General features: G+C 45.1%; 1 protein-coding gene across 8 annotated transcripts in view; it reads left to right on the forward strand.

Moving 5' to 3' along the window:
- Positions 1-23,922, forward strand: part of DTNB (dystrobrevin beta) — a 235,251-nt gene that overhangs the window by 41,245 nt on the left and 170,084 nt on the right. For 7 of the 8 annotated variants that reach the window (XM_073625026.1, XM_073625024.1, XM_073625027.1 and 4 more), the window contains exon 2: positions 12,416-12,483. The exons of the other annotated variant lie outside the window; for it this stretch is intronic. In XM_073625026.1, the coding sequence (XP_073481127.1) occupies positions 12,417-12,483 (67 nt within the window). In that variant the 5' untranslated portion in view covers position 12,416. The remainder of the gene's footprint in view (positions 1-12,415; positions 12,484-23,922) is intronic. 8 annotated transcript variants of the gene reach the window in all.

Below are 23,922 nucleotides of genomic sequence, written 5' to 3' on the forward strand. Positions count from 1 at the left end.
GTATGTGCAATTGAACAAGATGTAAGTCACTAGCACCTTAGGCCCCCTTTTACGGGCAATGTATTTTGGGTGAAATATATTAAATTGATAACTATTTGTATTTTATAGACTATACATCTCCTGTTGACTTCTGATGGAGAGTAGACTCATCTCCGAAACGCGTTGGGTATAGGATCTCAGTATCATCAATGTGCACAATTTGATGTTTCAAATGATGTTTCATGAGTTTGTCTAATATTCTATGTATTTTTCTATACAATTAAAAATAAATTTACTTTTTTTTTTTAATCTGTATTACTTGTTGGTAGTGCCTTAAAAATCCCACCCCCTAGGGGTTCTATTCCATTTTCTCATGGGATGTGGCACACTTTGGAAATCTTTTATATCAGAAATTCAATGTATCATGGTAGTTCACTGAAAACTACAAGCCGACAGGCGCAAAGACTGTCTGGACTTGTTGTTTTCCATGCACAGAGGACAGTGAATGAGCAAAGTTTTTTTTAAAGTGACAACTAGAGTGGGACGAAGGGGACCGTTTTATTCGTAACATGTTATATGTTACACCATTTTATTCATAACATGTTATGAAAAGTGAATTTAACCTTTTAAGCCTAGGTTTACACTAGTGTGGGTTGGGAACGGGTGCATTCAGGTCTTGCACAGAAACATGCTGCACTTCAGCGGGGAGTGCCTTTTAATTCTTATCTTATTCTTATCCTACTTTTTTTTCAAAATTAAAAAAAAAAAAAAGAATTTCTAATTTAAATAAAAAAGAAAAGAAAAAAAGCTTATGTCCTTCATCCCTATTTTTCACATGGTCTCCTTAAAGCGGAGTTCATAAAATGAACTTTACATTATTGTGCAGCAAATAAAATAACCAACGACATTTGGAAAAAAAAAAAATTGTTTTTACTTACTATTTCATGCCTGTTGCTATGTGGTCCCTTGTAATCTGCCCCTTCATCTCCTCGGCGCCTGACGTCATTTCCCTCGGCGCCTGTGCTCACTAGTGCTCCTGGGAGATGTGTGTCATCATTTCCCAGGATTCAGTGGGCAGCGCCGAAGGCTAGAATCGCGGTATTTCAAAACCGGAAGTGACGCGGACAAAGGCGGATTTAGCAATGTGCTGATTTACTGTGCTCCGTGTTCTTGTATATATATTCAGCTTATCTTCATGGCCATCACAACGGGGTGGGCACTTCTGACGCCACTTGTTGGGATGGCAACCTGTGAAGTTTCCTGCGCCGTTACATGCTTTTACTGAGCATGCGTGAGAACGAGCGGTGCATGCTGGGAATACAGCAGCGCCGTATCCTGGAAGATTATGCTTGTGGGCTTCGCCTGCCCACAAGTAAGATGGGAATGCCCAAGAAGGCTGAATCAAAGGTAACTTTTTAAAATAAATATTAATAAATGCCACGCTAATGACAAGAGTAACCAATGGTAAATATACATTCTGCAATAGTAAGAGGTCGATGTAAAGAAAAAAAAATCATATGTGCGTGGAACTCCGCTTTAAAGTAATCTTAAAGTCTTGTTTTTTTTTTTTGTTTAAAAATGACAAACATGTCATACTTACCTGCTCTGCGTAGTGATTTTGCACACAGCAGCCCCGATCCTCCTCTTCTCAGGTCCCCCGCCTGTGCTCCTGGCTCCTCCATTATGCCTCCAGAGCAAGCAGCTTGCTATGGGGGCACCTGAGCCGAGCCTCTGCTCTTTGTGTCCATTCAGACATAGAGCCACGGCCTTGCCCCCCTCTCTCTTCTCATTGGCTCACTGACTTTGATTGACAGCAGTGGGAGCCAGCGGCGCCCGGTGTGTATCTCAGCCAATGAGGAGGGAGAGTCCCGGACAGCTGAGGCACTCGTGCAATATCGCTGGATAGAGATGGGGCTCAGATAAGTAATTAGGGGGCTGAGGGGGGCTGCTGCACACTGAAGGTTTTTTTTTTTTTTATCTTAATGCATAGAATACATTAAGATAAAAAACCTGACCTTTTACAACCACTTTAAAGGCCTGGTTCACACTTATGCAGGTTGTGGTTGATGCATTTTTCTTGTGCATTTTTTTTTGTTTTTTTGTTTTTTTTGTTTTTTTTTTCACACGTGTTTTTGATGCATTTTGCATATTTGGGAGGTGTATGTTGTCTCGCAGGAGAAACCAGCAGAAACGCATAAAAAACCGCAAGCAATGTGTTTTTGGTGCGTTTCCATTGAAGTTTATGGACACAAAACACAACCTGCTGCAGGAAAAAAATTCCCTGACCCTAAAAAAACACACTGGTGGAAAACACACAGATTGTGAACATGATTCTTAAGAAACCGTGTTAAATGGACTGTAGGGTGTTTCTGCAAGACTGAAAATGCACTAAAAAATGCATAGGTGTGAACCAGGTCTTAGCTGGACTTTAATCTGCTTACACTTTGCCTTCCCTGGTTCCCCTTTTTCTCCCCTCTTATCAACACGCTAATACAATTTTTAAATAAAACCTTTCTGTTTTCATTATATACCTTAATTTAGATGTAGTGATGTCATCACTGGGTCTCTGTGCTTCTTTATGTAATGCAGGCAGATCATAGCAGGTTGGAGGGGCTGGCAGGGTGCTGTACATAGCTTCCTGGAAACCTCACTGCACCCTTTCTCAAGTGCCCTCAGCTCTGATGTAGACGTCAACATGGGGCAGATCGTTGAAGGCAGTATCTGACGTTTTGCTAAGCTCCAAGAGAGAATGAAATTGACAGATTCTGCCTCACTGTTGCGGGGCAGGTTCTGGCTGTATTGAAGGGCGGGTTTTGGCTGTATTGAAGAGCGGGTTTTGGTTCTATTGAAGGGCGGGTTCCAGCTGTATTAAAGGGCGGGTTCTGGGTGGGTTCTGGTTGTATTGAAGGGTCGGGTTCTGGTTATATTGAAGGGCGGGTTCCGGTTGTATTGAAGGGCGGGTTCCGGTTGTATTGAAGGGCGGGTTCCGGTTGTATTGAAGGGCGGGTTCCGGTTGTATTGAAGGGCGGGTTCTGGTTGTATTGAAGGGCGGGTTCTGGTTGTATTGAAGGGCGGGTTCCGGTTGTATTGAAGGGCGGGTTCCGGTTGTATTAAAGGGCGGGTTTTGGCTGTATTGAAGGGCGGGTTTTGGCTGTATTGAAGGGCGGGTTCCGGCTGTATTGAAGGGCGGCTTCCGGCTGTATTGAAGGGCGGGTTCCGGCTGTATTGAAGGGCAGGTTCCGGCTGTATTGAAGGGCGGCTTCCGGCTGTATTGAAGGGCGGGTTCCGGCTGTATTGAAGGATGGGTTTTGGCTGTATTGAAGAGTGGGTTTTGGTTGTATTGAAGGGCGGGTTCCGGCTGTATTGAAGGGCGGGTTCCGGCTGTATTGAAGGGCGGGTTCCGGCTGTATTGAAGGGCGGGTTCCGGCTGTATTGAAGGGCGGGTTCCGGCTGTATTGAAGGGCGGGTTCCGGCTGTATTGAAGGGCGGGTTCCGGCTGTATTAAAGAGCGGGTTCTGGTTGCATTGTAGGGCGGGTTCTGGTTGCATTGAAGGGCGGGTTCTGGTTGCATTGAAGGGCGGGTTCTGGTTGCATTGAAGGGCGGGTTCTGGTTGCATTGAAGGGCGGGTTCTGGTTGCATTGAAGGGCGGGTTCTGGTTGCATTGAAGGGCGGGTTCTGGTTGCATTGAAGAGCGGGTTTTGGTTGTATTGAAGGGCGGGTTCCGGCTGTATTAAAGAGCGAGTTCTGGGCGGGTTCTGGTTGTATTGAAGGGTAGGTTCTGGTTGTATTGAAGGGCGGGTTCTGGCTGTATTGAAGGGCGGGTTCTAGCTGTATTGAAGGGCGGGTCCTGGCTGTATTGAAGAGTGGGTTCTGGTTGTATTGAAGGGCGGGTTCTGGTTGTATTGAAGGGCGGGTTCTGGTTGTATTGAAGGGCGGGTTCTGGTTGTATTGAAGGGCGGGTTCTGGTTGTATTGAAGGGCGGGTTCTGGTTGTATTGAAGGGCGGGTTCTGGTTGTATTGAAGGGCGGGTTCCGGTTGTATTGAAGGGCGGGTTCCGGCTGTATTGAAGGGCGGGTTCCGGTTGTATTAAAGGGCGGGTTTTGGCTGTATTGAAGGGCGGGTTTTGGCTGTATTGAAGGGCGGGTTCCGGCTGTATTGAAGGGCGGCTTCCGGCTGTATTGAAGGGCGGCTTCCGGCTGTATTGAAGGGCGGCTTCCGGCTGTATTGAAGGGCGGGTTCCGGCTGTATTGAAGGGCGGGTTCCGGCTGTATTGAAGGGCGGCTTCCGGCTGTATTGAAGGGCGGCTTCTGGCTGTATTGAAGGGCGGCTTCTGGCTGTATTGAAGGGCGGGTTCCGGCTGTATTGAAGGGCGGGTTCCGGCTGTATTGAAGGGCGGGTTCCGGCTGTATTAAAGAGCGGGTTCTGGTTGCATTGAAGGGCGGGTTCTGGGCGTATTGAAGAGCGGGTTTTGGTTGTATTGAAGGGCGGGTTCCGGCTGTATTAAAGAGCGAGTTCTGGGCGGGTTCTGGTTGTATTGAAGGGTAGGTTCTGGTTGTATTGAAGGGCGGGTTCTGGCTGTATTGAAGGGCGGGTCCTGGCTGTATTGAAGAGTGGGTTCTGGTTGTATTGAAGGGCGGGTATGGGCTGTATTGAAGGGCGGGTTCTGGGCGGGTTCTGGTTGTATTGAAGGGCGGGTTCTGGTTGTATAGAAGGGCGGGTTCTGGTTGTATTGAAGGGCGGGTTCTGGTTGTATTGAAGGGCGGGTTCTGGTTGTATTGAAGGGCGGGTTCTGGTTGTATTGAAGGGCGGGTTCTGGTTGTATTGAAGGGCGGGTTCCGGTTGTATTGAAGGGCGGGTTTTGGCTGTGTGTAAGGGCAGGGTAAAATTCACACAAAACCTGCCCTGCAACAGCGAGACAGAATCTGACAATTACATTCTCTCTCGGCGCTTAGCAGCTCATCGGATAATGCCGACGACAATTTGCGCATTTGTGACGTCACGCCAGTTGATCAACATATGCGCTGGAGTGACGTTGCGTACTGCGCATGCACAGACCCATCGGAGGCATTTTTTTGACAGATGGCATTTCTCGATAGAACACCGACTCTTGCGAGGCGTTATGCAAATATTAAAATGCCTTGATGGGTGGATGTCAGTCTGGAGGAGTGTAAACCACCCTAGGTAGCACCCACATGTGATGCTAAGACTTCATGATTGAAAAAAAAGAAAAGCAATAATGGGGGGCGGGCCAGGGATAGTGGGGCTGGGGGGGAAAGAGCAGGTTGATGCTAGACGTCCTGCAGGCCGGAAATGAAGCAAGCTCTATCTCAATTGCTGCAACTTCTAATGCACACTGTGAGAATCTGATAGTGTGCAGTACGGCAATTTTAGTACAGGACTGTACAGCCGTGCAAGACTGAAGGGTAGGTCGGAGTTCTCCTTTAAGAGCTCACATACCCGTCATATGTACCCTGTAGGAGAAAGACTCTCTGTTCTTTTTCCATCTCTTATTCTCTTACCTTCCAGCGGGGTGGAGGGCTGTGACACTTTTTGGCGTGTGGATGAACATTCTGTTCTCAGTGGAGGATTCTGGGAGTTTCCAGCTCCAGACACTGGCACTGAGTCGGCTTAATAACAGCTTTCCCTTGTGGTAATGTCAGTAATGGAGGGTTTGCTCTCTGCTGACAATGTATGGATAATAAACGGCTTGTTGTGGTCTCATTGTAGCCATGATTGTGGAGAGGGGAGCCGCACAACTCTTAGTATGAAAGTACATATAGGAGAGATTTATGTCCTACAGAGAAAGTGCTTTACCTCCCATATCACTGATCCTATTATCCTTTTACTGAGAAGAAAACAAACACCCATCTAATCTCCGGTATCATAAAGAAGATGAAAACCCTAACTGAACGAGATTTCATTTGCTAAAACACTTTGGGAAGTATTTAGAAAAACTATTTGCATAGCAAATTTTCTTGATGAAAGTTTGTGTACGTTCCTTGTGTGCCAATGCGGCCGAGAAAGATTGCTATTTTGCTATTTCATGTGTTGGCCGAATGTTTTTATGGACTTTAAAAAGGAAAATGCCGCATTTGGCCACTAGATAGCGATAAGTACCATGGGAATTTTTTATAATACTCAACACCATCTAGTGGCCAAATGTTGTGGCCCCAACCAAAAATGGTTGTAAACATCAGACATGAAATATGAGCATAACATTTCCCATAGCATGGGTGCTCAAGCTGTGGCCCTCCCAGCTGTTGCAGAACTACAAGTCCCATGAGGCATTGCAAGCCACTGACAGTTGCAAGCATGACTCCCAAAGGAAGAGGCATGGTGGTAATTGTAGTTCCGCAACAGTTGGAGGGCCACAGGTTGAGCACCCATGCTCTATTGTGTGTACTTGTCTCAATCCAGAGCACTAAAGCTCCATTCACAGTTGGACATCAAAGTTGCATGACAAGTCATTCCCCATGTTTTCCAATGATAACCATTCATGTGCAACTTAAAGCTGTAGCGACTTCAAAGTAGTTCATGCACTACTTTGGTCTGACTTTCGCGCAACTTGAGGGCCATAGACTTCAATGTAAACCCTCAGAAGTTGCATTAAAGTCATACCTGAATGGTATATTGTGTGCAACAGTTGTCCATTTATCACTTGTCAAAGCCAAAGTTGTATCTAAGTCGCACCCATTCAAAGTTGTGTTAAAGTTGCATCAAAGTTGCACTCCAAATTCTGCGCAACTTTATGGCCCGTACACATGATCCGAAAATCGGACGAAAAATACCGCTTTAAATGCCATCGTACCACAATCGGATCGTTAGTACAGAGCTTTCGAGAGCCGATCGCTACAATTCATGCAATTATTATTCGATTGGACAAGCACGGAAATTTTATTCGTATGATACCAGATTGTACGATTTTAGTTTAGTCAGTACAGTTGTCATTCAAAAATATAATACAAATACATTACAACACATGACATCACTTCCGATATTTTTTTTTTTTTTCTGTCGTATGAGAAATTTTCGTGACTTTAGTAACCTATTCAATTTCTACTTGCGACTATTAAGCTAAAAAAGTCGTACGATCTGTCGTACTATATTCGGATCATGTGTACGGGCCATTAGGCCTCTTTCACACATGCGGACCATTCAGGTTTTTTAGGCGGACCTGAACAGACGCTCCATGCAGTTCTATGGAGCGACGGATGTCAGCGGTGACATGTCCGCTAAATTCAGGCGGATGGAAAACCTATTTTCCATCCGTCTGGCAGATCGGATTGGATGAAAACGGACAGGTGGATCCGTTTTCATCGAATCCCCCATAGCAGAGATCAACGGGGATCGATCCTTGCTGAGCAAGCGGAGTCCGTGAAAATGGACATCAGTGTGTAAAAGAGCCCTAAGGCCCCTTTCACTCTTGTACGACTTTTCCTGTGACTTTGGACATCAGAGTCGCATGACAAGTCGTACCCCATGATTCTCAATGATAACCATTCATATCTGTGAGACTTCAAAGTAGTCCCTGTACTTTGATGCGAGTTGAGGTCCATAGACCTCAAGTTTACACAAGCATTCCCTGAAATCGTGTCAAAATCACTGCAAAATTGCGCAACTTTCAAGTCACGGCAGCGTGAAAGGGGCCTAAGGCCGACCATACATGGAGCAAATTTCTTTCCTGCAACCACGAGTTGCAGGAAAGAAATTTTGCTTGATTCCCCCATCAAGGCAGGCAGTGTTGATGTGGGAATACCTCCTGCCAGGCCATTGTCTTCTCCTGGCCGTGGAGGAAGACGTCCCCACCATGAGAAGACCGAGAATATTGCTAGCGGCTATAGCAGCTGCTAGCAATAATCTAAGGTAAAACCCGGCATGCTGGTTGTGCTCAGGTTGATCCATCGATCAACTTGGTGCAGTGCTTCTGGAAAGTATTCACAGAGCTTCACTTTTTCCACATTTTTTATGTTACAGCCTTATTCCGAAATTGATTAAATTCATTATTTTCCTCAACGGCCCTAAGCAGACAACCAAGATAACAAAGGAGTGGCTATGGGGCAACTCTGTGAATGTCATTGAGTGGCCCAGACTTGAACCCGATTGAATATCTCAGGAGAGATCTGAAAATGGCTGTGCACAGATGCTCCACATCCAACTTGATGGAGCTTGAGAGGTCCTGCGAAGAAGAATGGGAGAAACTGCCCAAAAATAGGTGTGCTAAGCTTGTAGCATCATACTCAAAAAGATTTGAGGCTGTAATTAGTGCCAAAGATGCTTCAACAAAGTACCGAGCAAAGGCTGTGAATACTTATGTACATGGGATTTTTAAATTTTTTTTATTTTTATTAAATTTGCAAACATTTTAAACAAACTTCTTTCACATTGTCATTATGGGGTATTGTTTGTAGAATTTTGAAGAAAATAATGAATGTAATCTATTTTGGAATAAGGCTGTAACGTAACAAAATGTGGAAAAAGTGATGCTCTGTGAATACTTTCCAGGTGCACTGTACAATCAGACTGCCCATACATGGGTCGAATGAGATTTGAACCATGTATGGGGAATCCCTCCTGCCGGGCCATTGTCTGCTCCCAACAGGGAAAGCCGTCTACATCTGGAGAAGACAGTGATTATTGCTAGCGGCTATACCATCCACTAGTGATTATTGTAAGAGAATTCAGCAGGCTGGTTGTACCCAAGTTGATCGATCGATCAACTTGGTGCATTCAACCTGCCCATTAACGTCCTGCGGAACCGGCCGAGATTGGAACCGTGTATGGCTGGCCTTACTGTAAATTCTGCTTGCTGTCTTGTTCCTCTGCTATCGGCATGAATCAGTTCTAACAAGTTTTCCTGACACCCAGAGAAAAATGGTGACAGTGGTAGGACCTCCAGCTGATTGACAGCCTCAGCTCTGTTCCGGTGTGCTGTGTGGCGGGGGGGGGCCATGTTTCTTCCCTCCAATCAGCTCTCAGAGCTCTCCTCGCTGAACTTTGCAGTGTTTAATTTCAACTCTCCGCCCCCCTTTTTTTGTGAACACTCAGACAAGCTTTATACATTCTGCACTTTGAATGGCTGTACAGAAGAGAAGACTGCAGATAAACACGTACAACTTATATATGTAGGAGGATTTGTTTCATCTCTGTATATCACCTGACGCCAGTCACTTCACTGGATATATGTAAGGGTTTACAACCACTTTAATTTGCTAAAATTTCGAAAAACTATTTGCATAGCAATTAGCCCATTGTACATTCCTTCTGTGCCAGTGGGACAGAAAACTATTGTTAAGCTATTTCTTGTGCTGGGCAAATGTTTTTCATTGATTTTAAAAAGGAGGAAAAATACCGCATTTGGCCACTAGATAGCGATAAGTACCATAGGAATATCTTGTAATACTCAGCTCCATCTAGTGGCCAGATGTATATTTACAATGCTTTTTTCACTGGGCGTATTGCTATGTGCAATGTTAATAAATATGCTGCTAAGTATTAGTTGATTTCAATTAACCCATTGTTGTCCACCCCAGCATCCCTTTCAAAGGTTCTAAACGCCTCAGAGGTGGGAAGAATAGGCGATCATGTGACCATTGTGGTTGTCTGTCACAGTGGTCACTAGACATGTGCAATTTGTTTAGTTCCGAATTAGTTTTTGAACAAATTTTGACAAAATTGTTCTTTTCCAAATTTCCGAATTTTTCAATTTCCAAATTTTTCAATTTCCGAATCTCCGAAATTTCGGATATTCCGAATTTCGGAAATTCAACATTAGGAAATTCCAAAATTTGGAAATTTGAAAATCCAAAAATAAGAATGTAAATTCGAAAACCCGAAAATCTGAAATAACTAACTAAAAATATTAAGTTATAGGTATTGGAATTTCCTTTCAAATTTGGCTGTTAGTGAATGTATTTGAACAAATTATCTGAAATAATGAATGCCGTATCTAAACAAATGGAACATAACGATCTAATAATAATAAATAACAATAATAATAATCAGGCCTCTTTCACACTAACGATCTGTATGTCCGTTTTTCATCCTTCCGTTTTCGGATGAAAAACGGACATACATGAATCTCTATGGAGCGTCGGATGTCAGTGGTGACATGTCCGCTGACATCCGACCCGCTCCGATCCGAAAAGTGTAACGGAGGAAAAACCTACTTTTCCATCCGTTTTTGAATCGGATCGGGTGACGACGGACACTACGGTCCGTCATCATCCGATCCCCCCATAGGGGAGAGCGGCGCTCTGACAGGTGCATCGCTGCACAGTGTGCAGCGATGCACCTGTCATCTTCCTGCTCAGTGGGGATCGGCGGAGTGAGCCCTAAAACCTTTTTATTATTATTTATTATTAAGCTGTTCCATTTGTTTAGATGCAGCATTCATTTCTTCGGATAATGAAACTTCAGATAAATTTGTACTCGTTACCTTCACAAACAGCCAAATTGAAAGGAAATTCCAATACCTATAATTTAATAGTTCTACCCTGTGCACACGATCGCACATTTCGACAACAAAATCTTGTCTTGCATACACACGGTCACACAAATCTTGTCGGAAATTCCGATCGCCAAGAACGTACAACACGTACGACGAGTCGAGAAAAAAGGAGTTCAATAGTCAGTGTGGCTCTTCTGCTTGATTCTGAGCATGCGCGGAACTTTGTGCATCGGAATTGTGTACACATGATCGGAAATTACAACAACGGATTTTGTTGTCGGAAAATTTGAGATTCAGATCTCAAATTTTGTGTGACAGAAATACCTATGGAAAATGTCCGATGGACCCTACACACGGTCCGAATTTCCGACAACAAGCTGCCATTGAACATTTTCCGTCAGAAAATCCGACCGCGTGTACGGGGCATAAGTTGTTATTAGTTACCGTATTTATCGGCGTATAACACGCGCCGGCGTATAGCACGCACCCCAAGTTTAGGAGGGAATTTTAAGGAAAAAACTTTTAGGAGAGAAGTTTAAGGAAAAAAAACTTACATTTAAATGCCCACCAATGCAGCCTTATCAGTGTCCATCTGTAGCCTTGTCCATCATTGCAGCCTTGTCAGTGTATATCTGTAGCCTTGTCCATCATTGCAGCGTTGTCAGTGTAGCCTTGTCAGTGTCCATCTGTAGTCTTGTCCATCAATGCAGCCTTGTGAGTGTCAATCTGCAGCCTTGCCCTGTGTCATTTGCAGAGCTGCCGTTTAAAAATGGCGCCGCCGCTCTCGGCGTCTCTCGGCCATTCTCGGCGGCTCTCGCCGGCTTTCGGCCATTCTCGGCTTGTCTCGGCTGCTCTCGGCGGCTCTCGCCGGCTTTCGGCCATTCTCGGCGTGTCTCGGCCGCTCTTGGCGGCGCACGCGGGACTGCGAGAGTGGCCGAAAGCGTCCGAGAGTGGCCGAAAGCCGCCAAAAGGCTCACAATCGGCGGGGGATCGGCGTATAACATGCACCCACGATTTTCCCCTGATTTTAACGGGGGAAAAAAGTGAGTGTTATACGCCGATAAATACGGTAGTTATTATTTCAAATTTTACTGATTTTTCTTTCTTTTTTTCGGATTCTCGAATTTCTGAATTCAAAAATTCGAAAATGTGAAAATTCCAAAATTTGAAAATTCGGAAATTTCAAAATCCGAATTTCCAAAATAAGCAAAAAAACGAATGAAACGAACACATTTTTTGTCAGTGCACATGTCTAGTGGTCACATGATTGCTAGCTGCCTTACCCCCCACCCCTGGGTTACGGATTATTAGTGGGACCGGGAGCTGTCTTTGACCTTTGACCTGCTTGGCGTCTGTTCTGGGGGAACACTCTCAGCACAGAAACATCGGCCACTCAGTGACGTATATATGCGCGCCGTTTAGGCGTTAAAACTCTTTCTTCTCCACCACATGTGTTCTGCTTAAATGACTGTTAGTTTTTTTTCATGCTTTTTTTCCTTAGTTGCATTCCACTGCTACCAATTTCCTGCAGCCTCTTTGCAGCCACTTTCTACATTTACTGCAGCAATGTCTGTATGACATTTCTCAGAGCGAGTTGCCTGCATGATGTGTAATAAAACGGCCACTTGTAGTCTCCATCAGAAGCCTGTGTGATGTGGTGACAACACCGCAATTTAATTAGAAGATGGAGACAGAGTGTTGTCACCTAATAACAGGAGGAGCCTGAAGAAGGACCGTCATGGCAGGATTGCAAGGCATTATTTCCCCAGCCATATCTCTCTCTTGTTCTGATCATCATCTGTAAATACAAGAGTGCCCCAGGAAACCGGTCCCTTAGCCGGTCAAGCTGTAGATAAACAATGCAAACAGCAGCATTTGTAATAGGAGGAGAACCTTAGGAGTCGAGATGCTATCCCTTCTTGTCATTCCCTGATCTTCCCCAGCTGAGATCATGACACATCCAATCACTACTTCTTATCTCTCTGCAGGATGATTGAAGAGAGCGGAAAGAGGAGGAGGACCATGGCAGAGAAGAGGCAGCTCTTCATGGAGATGAGTGAGTACCCCGCTCTGTCTGCCCACCATGTATGTACAGCACTTGGTGTTTACAGTGCCTTGAAAAAGTATTCACACCCCTTGAAATTTTCCACATTTTGTCATGTTACAGCTAAAAATGTAATTGTATTTTATTGGGATTTTATGTGATTGACCAACACAAAGTGGCACATAATTGTGAAGTGGAAGGAAAACGGTAAATGGGTTTCCACATTTTTTGCAAATAAATATGTGAAAAGTGTGATGCACATTTGTATGGCGACCCCTAAGTCAACACTTTGTAGAACCTCCTTTCACTGCAATTACAGCTGTACGTTTTTTTAGGGATGTCTCTACCAGCTTTACACATCTAGAGAGTGACATTTTTGCTCATTCTTCTTTGCAAAATAGCTCAAGCTCTGTCAGATTGGTTGGAGAACGTCTGTGAACAGCAATTTTCAAGTCTTGCCAAAGATTATCAATTAGATTTAGGTTTGGACTTTGACTGGGCCATTCTAACACATGAATATGCTTTGATCTAAACCATTCTATTGTAGCTCTGGATGTATGTTTAGGGTCGTTGTCCTGCTGAAAGGTGAACCTCCGCCCCAGTTTCAAGTCTTTTCCAGACTCTAACAGGTTTTCTTCTAAGATTGCCCTGCATTTGGCTCCATCCATCTTCCCATCAACTCTGAGCAGCTTCCCTGTCCCTACTGAAGAAAAGCATCCCCACAACATGATGTTGCCACCACTATGCTTCACGGTGGGGGTGGTGTGTTCAGGGTGATATGCAGTGTTCGTTTTTCACCACACAGTGTTTTTTGCTTTTAGGCCAAAAAGTTCAATTTTGGTCTCATCTGACCAGAGCACCTTCTTCCACATGTTTGCTGTGTCCTCCACATGGCTTCTCACAAACGGGACTTCTTACGGCTTTCTTTCAACAATGGCTTTCTTCTTGCCACTCTTCCATAAAGGTCAGATTTGTGGAGAGCACGACTAATAGTTGTCCTGTGGACAGATTCTCCCACCTGAGCTGTGGATCTCTGCAGCTCCTCCAGAGTTACCATGGACCTCTTGGCTGCTTCTCTGATTAATGTTCTCCTTGCCCGGCCTGTCAGTTTAGGTGCACGGCCATGTCTTGGTAGGTTTGCAGTTGTGTCATACTCTTCCCATTTTCGGATGATGGATTGAACAGTGCTCTGTGAGATGTTCAAAGCTAGGGATATTATTTTTATATCCTAACCCTGCTTTAATCTTCTCCCCAACCTTATCCCTGACCTGTCTGGTGTGTTCCTTGGTCTTCATGATGCTGTTTGTTAGGTTCTCTAACAAACCTCTGAGGGTTTCACAGAACAGCTGTATTTCTACTGAGATTAAATTACATACAGGTGGACTCTATTTACCAATTAGGTGACTTCTGAAGACAATTGGTTCCACTAAATTTTAGTTGGGGCTATCGGAGTAAAGGGGGCTGAATACAAATGCACGCCACACTTTTCACATATTTATTTGTAAAATATTTTGAAAACCATTTATCATTTTCCTTCCACTTCACAATTATATTCCACTTTGTGTTGGTCTATTGCATCAAATCCCAATAAAATAAATTTGGTTGTAATGTGACAAAAAGTGGAAAATTTCAAGGTGTATGAATACTTTTTCAAGGCTCTGTATGTCAAACCTGTACTGGCCATTAAAGCGGAACTAAACCCACCCATTTAACTATTTCCTAAAACAGGCCTGGTTCATACCTATGCAGTTTGCATATGCCAGGTACATTTTGCCTTTTTTTTTATGCACGTTTTTGATCCATTTAAGTCTATGGAACCAAAAACCAGAAAAAAGTCCCTGGCCCTTTCCATAAAATGCACAGATGTGAACATGACACATAGGAAACCATGCTAAATAGACTCCAGTGTGTTTCTGAAAAACTGAGAATGTACTAAAAAATACATAGGTGTGAACCAGGCCTTAAATTCAATGCATCCCTTATATGATAATTGTAAGGCTGACCATAGATTAGGCAATTTTCTTTCCTTTAACCATGGGGTTGAAGGAAAAGAAATCACTCAATTCCCACATTAACACAGTCAGTGTTAATGTGGAAATCACTCCTGCTGTGCTATTGTATTGTGACAGTGGGAGGTTTCCCCACCATCAGATTACAATGGTCAATGCTGGTGGGCGTAGCCACCAACAGTAGTTGGGTGAAAAATCCTGACAGGCTGGCTGTGCTGAAGTTAATCACTAGATCGACCTTCAGTACAACCAGCCTGCCTATCCACTTGCCGACCGCCGCATGTACATATACGTCCCTTTTTTGGGTACGGATATCGTTGTTATGGCAGCAGCTAGCTGCCATAACCCCGGTATCCCCGTGTTCAGCCGGCGGTCGGCTACAAGATAAAAGTGGTCTCTGCGGCGGATTCGCCGCAAGACCACTTTTATCGGTGGCGGGAAAGGGGGGCCCCCCTCCCGCCACGATCCGGTGCCCTCCGCCGCTTACCGGAGCCATCGGCAGCGGCGGAGGCAATCGCGTCTGTCCCTTGGGCTGACATGAAGATGAGTGGGGGGAAGATGGCCCCCACCCGTCTCCATGACACTGCAGGGCGGAAGAGATGTCAAAACGTCGCTTCCACCCATACCTCTTAAAGCCACATTTTTTCAATGTCAATTTTTCAAATGACAATTTTTTTTTTTTTTTATTGCATTTAAGTCCAAATATGAGATCTGAGGACTTTTTGACCCCAGATCTCATATTTAAGAGGACCTGTCATGCTTTTTTCTATTACAAGGGATGTTTACATTCCTTGTAATAGGCATAAAAGTGACCTAATTTCTTTCTCGAACATCACGGGACACAGAGCCACAGTAATTACTGATGGGTTATATAGGTATCACTGGTGATTGGACACTGGCACACCCTATCAGGAAGTTCAACCCCCTATATAATCCCTCCCCCTTGCAGGGATACCTCAGTTTTTACGCCAGTGTCTTAGGTGATGGACGTGTAAAGATGTCCTGTGCTGAGCTCCAAAGGGAATATCCTAAGATCCTATACTGGGGCAAGCCAGGCGAACCGGATCCATTCAAAGTGTCTTTTCATGGCCGAATTGAATGGTACCCGGGCCTCGTGTCCGAAGAAACGAGGTTTTACCCGTAATGCTTCTCTTTTTAGAGAGCTGGACCCCGCAGATCAGAAAATGGCTTTAAACTTCCTAATTTCTGGCGAGGTGCTTTACGGTCCCAGAACTGTTGGATCCCCCTACTGATGGGGGCCCCAGTCTCTGACGGTTTTTTTCAAACGGAGCCCACCGTGAGAGGTGAAGATTGGGTCTGTGTAAACAGCACCCTGCGGCTGGATAAGGTAAGAGGAGATTCCACAGAATTTTTGAGTTCTAGTGGCTTTTCTCCTTTAAGGTAAATGCATGCTATGCCTATTGTGACCACCGGGGGCTGCTAAGAGCACAAACCTACACATGCTGAATGTCTGTCTCAGGTGTTGTAATCGCTGTGTATGTCCCAGCGTATCAAGCAGGCTGCAAGCAGGTAAGGTGGATGGGGGGATTTCTCATGTTTGAATGTTCCCCCCCAGGCTAGAGAGGGGCCACAGGGGTCTAGAAAGTGGTTATACCACCCGGGCTCTGTGGCCTAATGGCCACCATCTCTGAAGATAGCCGTTCAGGCAAATCTTGTTACCAGTCTCCCTCCTTCCCCCCCCCATCCCCAGCCTTTTCTCCAGAGCATGACAGGAGAGTCGGCAGTGTGGGAAGCGCTCGTTTTTTTCAAAACTCGAGGGGGGGGGGGCGGTAGAGGAGGGGGCGGGATGTCAGCACAGAGTGTTTAGACTCCCACTCAGGCCAGCTGCAGGCTATTAGAGGCACTCTGTACAGGTGCACTCAGCCTTCTGAGAGACACAGAGCTGACGGTCGCATGTAAGGTGGGACACAGGCATTCTCCTAGGCAGCATTTACTGAAGTAACACCAGACTGAGCATTGGGTAGCAAGGCTTTTAGCCAGACTACATCGCTCAGCGGAAAGTGTTCATTTGTATACCTCACACCTTGTTGCTTTGCACTATGGGTAGAAGAGGTTCAAGCACCCCAGGAACCAGAGACACTAGGGGATCTCGTTCAGGTTCTGAGGGCCCCCTGTCGGCAGCATCCTTCCCCCCTAAAGATGGGCCAGGGACGGCTAGCCAGGGAGAGCCATTGGGGTCAGGGGCTACACCTGCTTCTGGCACTTCAGCCCCTGTATATATTACACAAGAGGTTTTTTCCTCAACCATTAGTGGTCTAGAGGAAAGATTAATGGCCGTGATTACGTCTTCACTCAGTGGAAGAAAACGCACTAGGCTTTCCTCTGTTCCCCAAGACCCTCAGACAGAGGAGCTCTGGGATAAAGGAGATGAATCCCTTTCAGAGGATCGGGATGGGATGGATGATTCCTCTTCGGAGGATTCAGGTGGAGAGGGACCCTCTGCGACTTCCCAAGAGGAGAAAGTCTTAGTGCAGATCCTCACTGGATTGGTCCGCTCCACATTTAAGTTGCCCATACCTGAAACTGCTAAAGAATCCTCTTCTGCTTTGGGGTCACTGAAACCTTTCCAAGCAGCACATGCTTTTCCTGTTCATACTTTACTTGAAAAGCTTATTTATTCTGAGTGGGATCACGTTTTTTTCCGCCGAGAAAGTTTTCAACACTTTATCCGATGGAAGAAAAGTTTATTAAAATGTGGGGAATTCCGGCTATTGATGCCGCCATTTCCTCAATAAATAATAGCCTGACTTGTCCTGTAGACAATGCTCAGATGCTCAGGGATCCTGTAGATAAAAGGATGGAATCCCTATTGAAGGATGTTTTCTCCTTAGCAGGATCAGTGGCCCAACCTGCAATAGCAGCGATTGGAGTCTGTCAATACTTAAGAGACCATGTTAAGCAGGTCATCAAAGTATTACCTGAACAGCAGGCCCAGGGGTTTGCTAACCTTCCAGCGGCCTTATGCTTTGTGGTTGACGCCATTAGAGATTCTATCGTGCAAACCTCCCGTCTTTCACTGGGGTTGGTGCATATACGTAGAATCCTATGGTTGAAAAATTGGTCAGCCGAAGCACCATGTAAGAAGCTACTGGCTGGGTTTCCATTTCGTGGTGCAAGGTTGTTTGGAGAGGACTTGGATAACTATATCAAGAGAATCTCTTGTGGGAAAAGCACTCTCTTACCTGTCAAGAAGAAGAGTAAGCGTCCCTCTTTCAAACGGACTCTTTCCCCAGCGCCGGGGGCTTCAGCCTCCAGGCAGTCTCGACGGCCGCCTCCATCGGGGTCCAGAGACAAGAGTCAACCCCAGGGACAAAAGAAGTCCTGGGGAAAGAAGCCTACTAGGCAAAACACTAAGACCTCTGCATGAGGGGGCGCCCCCGCTCACTCGAGTGGGGGGAAGACTGCGACAATTCTCAGAGCTCTGGCAGGAGGACTTCCAGGACAGATGGGTAGTCTCCACGGTAACCTTAGGGTACAAGCTGGAGTTTCAGGAATTCCCTTCTCCTCGGTTCCTCAGATCAAATGTTCCCAGAGACCCAGAGAAGAAGCAGTCGCTCCTTCTAGCGTTAGAGCGACTTTTGTCGCAGGAGGTCATTATGATAGTTCCCGCAAAGGACCAGGGATTGGGCTTCTATTCCAACCTTTTCACGGTCCAAAAGCCAAATGGGGATGTCAGGCCCATTTTGGACTTAAGGGATCTGAACCGATTCCTAAGGATTCAATCCTTCCGCATGGAATCAATTCGAACAGTAGTTCCCACCCTGCAGGGAGGAGAATTTCTGGCATCAATAGACATCAGAGATGCATATCTGCATGTGCCCATTTTTCCTGCTCATCAGAAGTTTCTGCGCTTCGAGGTAGGAGGGCGCCATTTCCAGTTTATGGCTCTGCCCTTTGGGATAGCCACTGCACCTCGAGTGTTCACAAAGATCTTGGCTCCTCTGGCCAGATTAAGGGCTCAGGGTATAGCTGTCATAGCATACCTAGACGACCTGCTCTTGATAGACCGGTCGGTAGCCTCTTTGAATGGAAACTTGAGGACCACGGTCAGGTATCTAGAACACCTGGGTTGGATCCTCAACTTAGAAAAGTCTTTCCTAAAACCAGTAAGAAGACTGGAATATTTAGGTCTGATTATACATACAAGCCAGGAGAAAATATTTCTACCCCAGGCAAAGATCACTGCTTTGAGAGAGCTGATTCTGACAGTAAGGACCAAGAAGGGTCCCTCAGTCCGCCTTTGTATGAGGCTACTAGGGAAGATGGTGTCTTCATTCGAAGCAGTTCCCTATGCTCAGTTTCACTCAAGAATGCTGCAACACAGTATTCTGTCGACCTGGAACAAGAAGGTTCAGGCATTAGACTTTCCGATGCACCTGTCGCATGCGGTGCGTCAGAGCCTCAATTGGTGGCTCATACCCGAAAACCTGCAGAAGGGGAAATCCTTTCTACCGGTTACCTGGACGGTGGTAACAACAGATGCCAGTCTGTCAGGTTGGGGAGCAGTTCTGGAACAGGCTGCGGTCCAAGGGGTATGGTCCAAGACAGAGAGGACCTTACCCATCAACATTCTGGAGATCCGGGCGATACATCTAGCTCTAAAAGCCTGGACTATCAGGCTACAGGGTTGTCCGGTCAGGATCCAGTCCGACAATGCCACAGCAGTGGCTTATGTCAATCATCAGGGAGGCACCCGGAGCCGAGCTGCTCAAAAAGAGGTGAACCAGATCTTAGTCTGGGCAGAGATGCATGTGCCATGCATATCGGCAGTTTTCATCCCGGGAATAGAGAATTGGCAGGCGGACTATCTAAGTCGCCAGCAGTTACTTCCAGGGGAATGGTCTCTGCATCCCGACGTCTTTTGGGCCATATGCCAAAGATGGGGGGTTCCAGATGTAGATCTCTTTGCATCCCGATTCAACAAAAAGATAGACAGATTTGTGGCAAGGACAAAAGATCCTCTTGCATGCGGGACGGATGCGTTGGTGATTCCGTGGCATCGGTTCTCACTGATTTACGCATTCCCGCCTATTCTGCTACTACCACGACTCCTTCGCAGGATCAGGCAGGAAAGGAAGTCGGTACTTCTGGTGGCCCCCGCTTGGCCCAGAAGGACTTGGTATGCAGAAATAGTAAGGATGACGGTGGGTTCCCCGTGGACCCTACCGGTACACCCAGACCTGTTATCTCAAGGTCCAGTGTTCCATCCTGCCTTACAAACGATAAATTTGACGGTTTGGCTATTGAGACCCACGTTCTGAAGAGTCGTGGGCTCTCAGGTCCTGTCATATCTACCTTGATTAATGCAAGGAAGCCAGCTTCCAGGATGATTTATCATAGAGTCTGGAAAGCTTATATAACCTGGTGTGAATCCAGAGGTTGGCATCCCAGGAAATATGTCATAGGTAGAATCCTTGATTTTCTACAGATGGGATTAGAGATGAAGCTGGCCTTGAGTACCATCAAGGGCCAGGTCTCTGCTTTATCAGTATTATTTCAGCGGCCACTTGCTTCGCATTCTTTGGTCCGAAACTTTATGCAGGGGGTGATGCGTCTTAATCCTCCGGTTAAAGCGCCCCTAAACCCCTGGGACTTGAATTTGGTCCTGGCTGTGTTACAGAAACGGCCTTTTGAACCAATAAGTCAGATTCCTTTGGTCTTGTTGACAAGGAAATTAATTTTTCTGGTGGCCATCTCTTCTGCTAGAAGAGTATCAGAATTAGCAGCCCTTTCCTGTAAGGAGCCTTATTTGATTATACACAAGGATAGAGTGGTACTACGCCCTCATCCTAGTTTTTTACCGAAGGTGGTTTCTGATTTTCATTTAAACCAAGACATTGTTCTACCTTCCTTTTTTCCAGATCCCTGTTCTCCGGAAGAGAGATCTCTACATTCGTTGGATGTAGTAAGAGCAGTTAAGGCCTATCTAGGGGCAACTACTCAGATCCGCAAGACGGATGTTTTGTTTGTGCTGCCAGAGGGTCCCAATAGAGGACAGGCAGCGTCAAAAGCTACCATTTCTAAATGGATTCGACAGTTGATCATTCAAGCTTACGGTTTGAAACAGAAGATTCCTCCGTTTCAGATCAGGGCACATTCCACAAGGGCTATTGGTGCTTCTTGGGCAGTGCATCACCGGGCCTCTATGGCTCAAATCTGCAAGGCCGCAACCTGGTCTTCAGTTCATACATTCACCAGATTCTATCAGGTGGATGTGAGAAGGCATGAGGATATCGCCTTTGGGCGTAGTGTGCTGCAGGCAGCAGTACAGGGTCCTCAGGTCTGATTGCACCCTACTTGGTCGTGGTTCCCCCCCTCAGGTAGCATTGCTCTGGGACATCCCATCAGTAATTACTGTGGCTCTGTGTCCCGTGATGTTCGAGAAAGAAAATAGGATTTTTTAAAACAGCTTACCTGTAAAATCCTTTTCTTTCGAAGGACATCACGGGACACAGAGGTCCCACCCCTCTTCTAATACACTATATTGCTTGGCTACAAAACTGAGGTATCCCTGCAAGGGGGAGGGATTATATAGGGGGTTGAACTTCCTGATAGGGTGTGCCAGTGTCCAATCACCAGTGATACCTATATAACCCATCAGTAATTACTGTGGCTCTGTGTCCCGTGATGTCCTTCGAAAGAAAAGGATTTTACAGGTAAGCTGTTTTAAAAAATCCTATTTTTTTTTTTATTAAAAAAACTGTGTAAAAATAAGTAAAATAAAAAAAGGAAAAAAAATGTTTTTTTAAAACGCCCCGTCCCGACGAGCTCGCGTGCAGATGAAACCGTTGGTCAAACCACACATGTGAGATATCGCTGCGATCGTCAGAGCGAGAGCAATAATTCTAGCCCTAGACCTCCTCTGTAATGTAACCTGTAGAATTTTTTTTAAACGTCGCCTATGGAGATTTGTGAGGGTAAAAGTTTGACGCCATTCCACGAGTGGGAGCAATTTTGAAGTGTGACATGTTGGGTATCAATTAACTCGGCGTAACATTATCTTTCACAATATAAAAAAAAATTGGGCTAAGCTTACTGTATTTTTTTATTCAAAAAAGTGCGCTTGTAAGACCGCTGTGCAAATATGGTGTGAAAAAAAAGTATTACAATGACCACCATTTTATTCTCTAGGGTGTTATAAAAAAAAAAAAAACAATATATAATGTTTGGGGGTTCTAATTAAATTTTAGCAAAAAAAACTTTTAAACATGTGAACACAACAATTTTAAAACGAGGCTGGTCTTTAAGTGGCTATAGATAGATTGTAATGTATAAAGCCCCAACCAAGCACAAAAAGGGACCTTTTATGTCATGCTAAGAACCCTAGTGAATCGATATTCAGCTGGTTCCTGCTGAACCAGCGAATTTCGATCTGTCTGTGACCAGCTTTACGGTTACTAGTGCTTACATTGACTCTCAACCAAACTGTCAAGCCAACAAATGGTTGGAGTCATAAGTGATCACATGTACAGCACAATAGCACCTGCAGATCAAACAGAGGCTAAGATGGCCACTTCCTTGGCTGTAAAGGATAGGAGGGTTTAGTTCCGCTTTAACTGAATAAAAAATAAGGCCAGTTTTTCATAGTGCTACAGATACAGATACTGCATTTTACTTTACCTTATGAATAGGCCGGCTGAGGACTTATGTGTGAAGTAAGCACTAACAAGAAATGTCATATTGCTCATAGCAGCCTATCAGAATCCTTTTTTTATTTATACTGCAAGATTGACAGCTGGGTGCTGACTGGTTGCTGCAGTAAACTTCTTTGTTAGCACTTTCCATTGTTCTATTGATCCTTCAATGGCAGTGAGATCTCGGGGACTGTGAGCAACCCAACCCACTTCAACCCCAGAAGATTTTACCCCCTTCCTGACCAGAGCACTTTTTACAATACGGTACTGCGTCGCTTTAACTGACAATTGCGCGGCCGTGCAACAAAATTTGCGTCCTTTTTTTCCCCACAAATAGAGCTTTTTTTTGGTGGTATTTGATCACCTCTGCGGTTTTTATTTTTTGCGCTATAAACAAAAAAAAGAGTGTCAATTTTGAAAAAAAACAATATTTTTTGCTATAATAAATTTCCCCCAAAACAACAAATTTCTTCATCAGTTTAGGCTGATATGTATTGTTCTACATATTTTTGGTAAAAAAAAAATCACAATAAGCGTATATTAATTGGTTTGCACAAACGTTATATTAATAAAACTTTAAACTCGCGCTAGTGGCAAACAAATGAGTGTAAAGGTGATGAAACATCACCTTCAAACTAAGTTCAAATATATGTATGGCCATATAACATATGAATGAAACATGTGCAATAAAGCAATAAACTAGCATCAAAGCTACGATATATTGTGCAGCAATAAAATAAAATAAATAATAATAATTAGTGATAGTCCAAATGTGAACACCCGAGTATGATGTTAAATCAAGTGAGAGTCCAGTTGTATAAAAACACAAGTGCTTGGGTCCACCACCATATGTAGAGTGACTGGCCGCTTACCAGAAACCCATGACCCCCCGTTACAGAGGGTCTGAGTGAGCAGTTGAATCTTATTACTCCGGACCACCATAAAGCCGAGATGGATAGCTGGGATGGGACATCAGGGACCTTAGTATGGATGGATAGGTCCATGGAAAACCTGGCTCTCAGCGGATTGATGTAGCCATATAAAAAGAGAAGGAGGGGGCTCCAATAGTGTAAAATCTTAAGGCTTTATTAAAACAAATGAAATATACACTCACATGTAAAATCGAAAATAAGTGTTCTTGGAGAAACAGTCTGTGGCACCGGCCGGATGCTCACAGACAGCCCGTCCTACTGGTATCACAACATCGGTGGGAGGTGACGCGATAACATCGCTCAGCCCTGCGTGGCGTTTCGTAAGCAAATTACGTCTTCCAGGGGCACGGGCGGTGCATTGCATCGTCGCTCAGCCCTACGCGTTATAGCATCTACAAACTATGGGACAGATTTATGCCGTTTTTATTTATTTTTATTTTTTTACTAGTAACGGCAGTGATCTGCGATTTTTAGCAGTATTGCGACGAACAGATCAGAGACCTTTGACACATTTTTGAAACCATTGACATTTATAGAGCGATCAGTGCTATAAATATGCACTGATTACTGTATAAATGTCACTGTCAGGGAAGGGGTTAACACTAGGGGGAGATCAAGGGGTTAACTGTGTGTTCCCTCACTGTGTTCTAACTGTAGGGGGATGGGACTAACTAGGAGAGATGACAGATCGCTGTCACTACTTTGTAGGAACACACAATCTGTCTTCTCTTCTCTGACAGCACATATACACACACAAATCCCCGTGCTGGCTCTCCTGCACACGATGCTCAAAAACACAAATCCCTGTGCTGGCTCTCGTGCTCGCCGGCCACACGCATCGGGTCCCCTGCTGTG

This window comes from Aquarana catesbeiana, linkage group LG04, assembly GCF_042186555.1.
Source record: "Aquarana catesbeiana isolate 2022-GZ linkage group LG04, ASM4218655v1, whole genome shotgun sequence".
In the NCBI taxonomy this organism is placed as follows: Eukaryota; Metazoa; Chordata; class Amphibia; order Anura; family Ranidae; genus Aquarana; species Aquarana catesbeiana.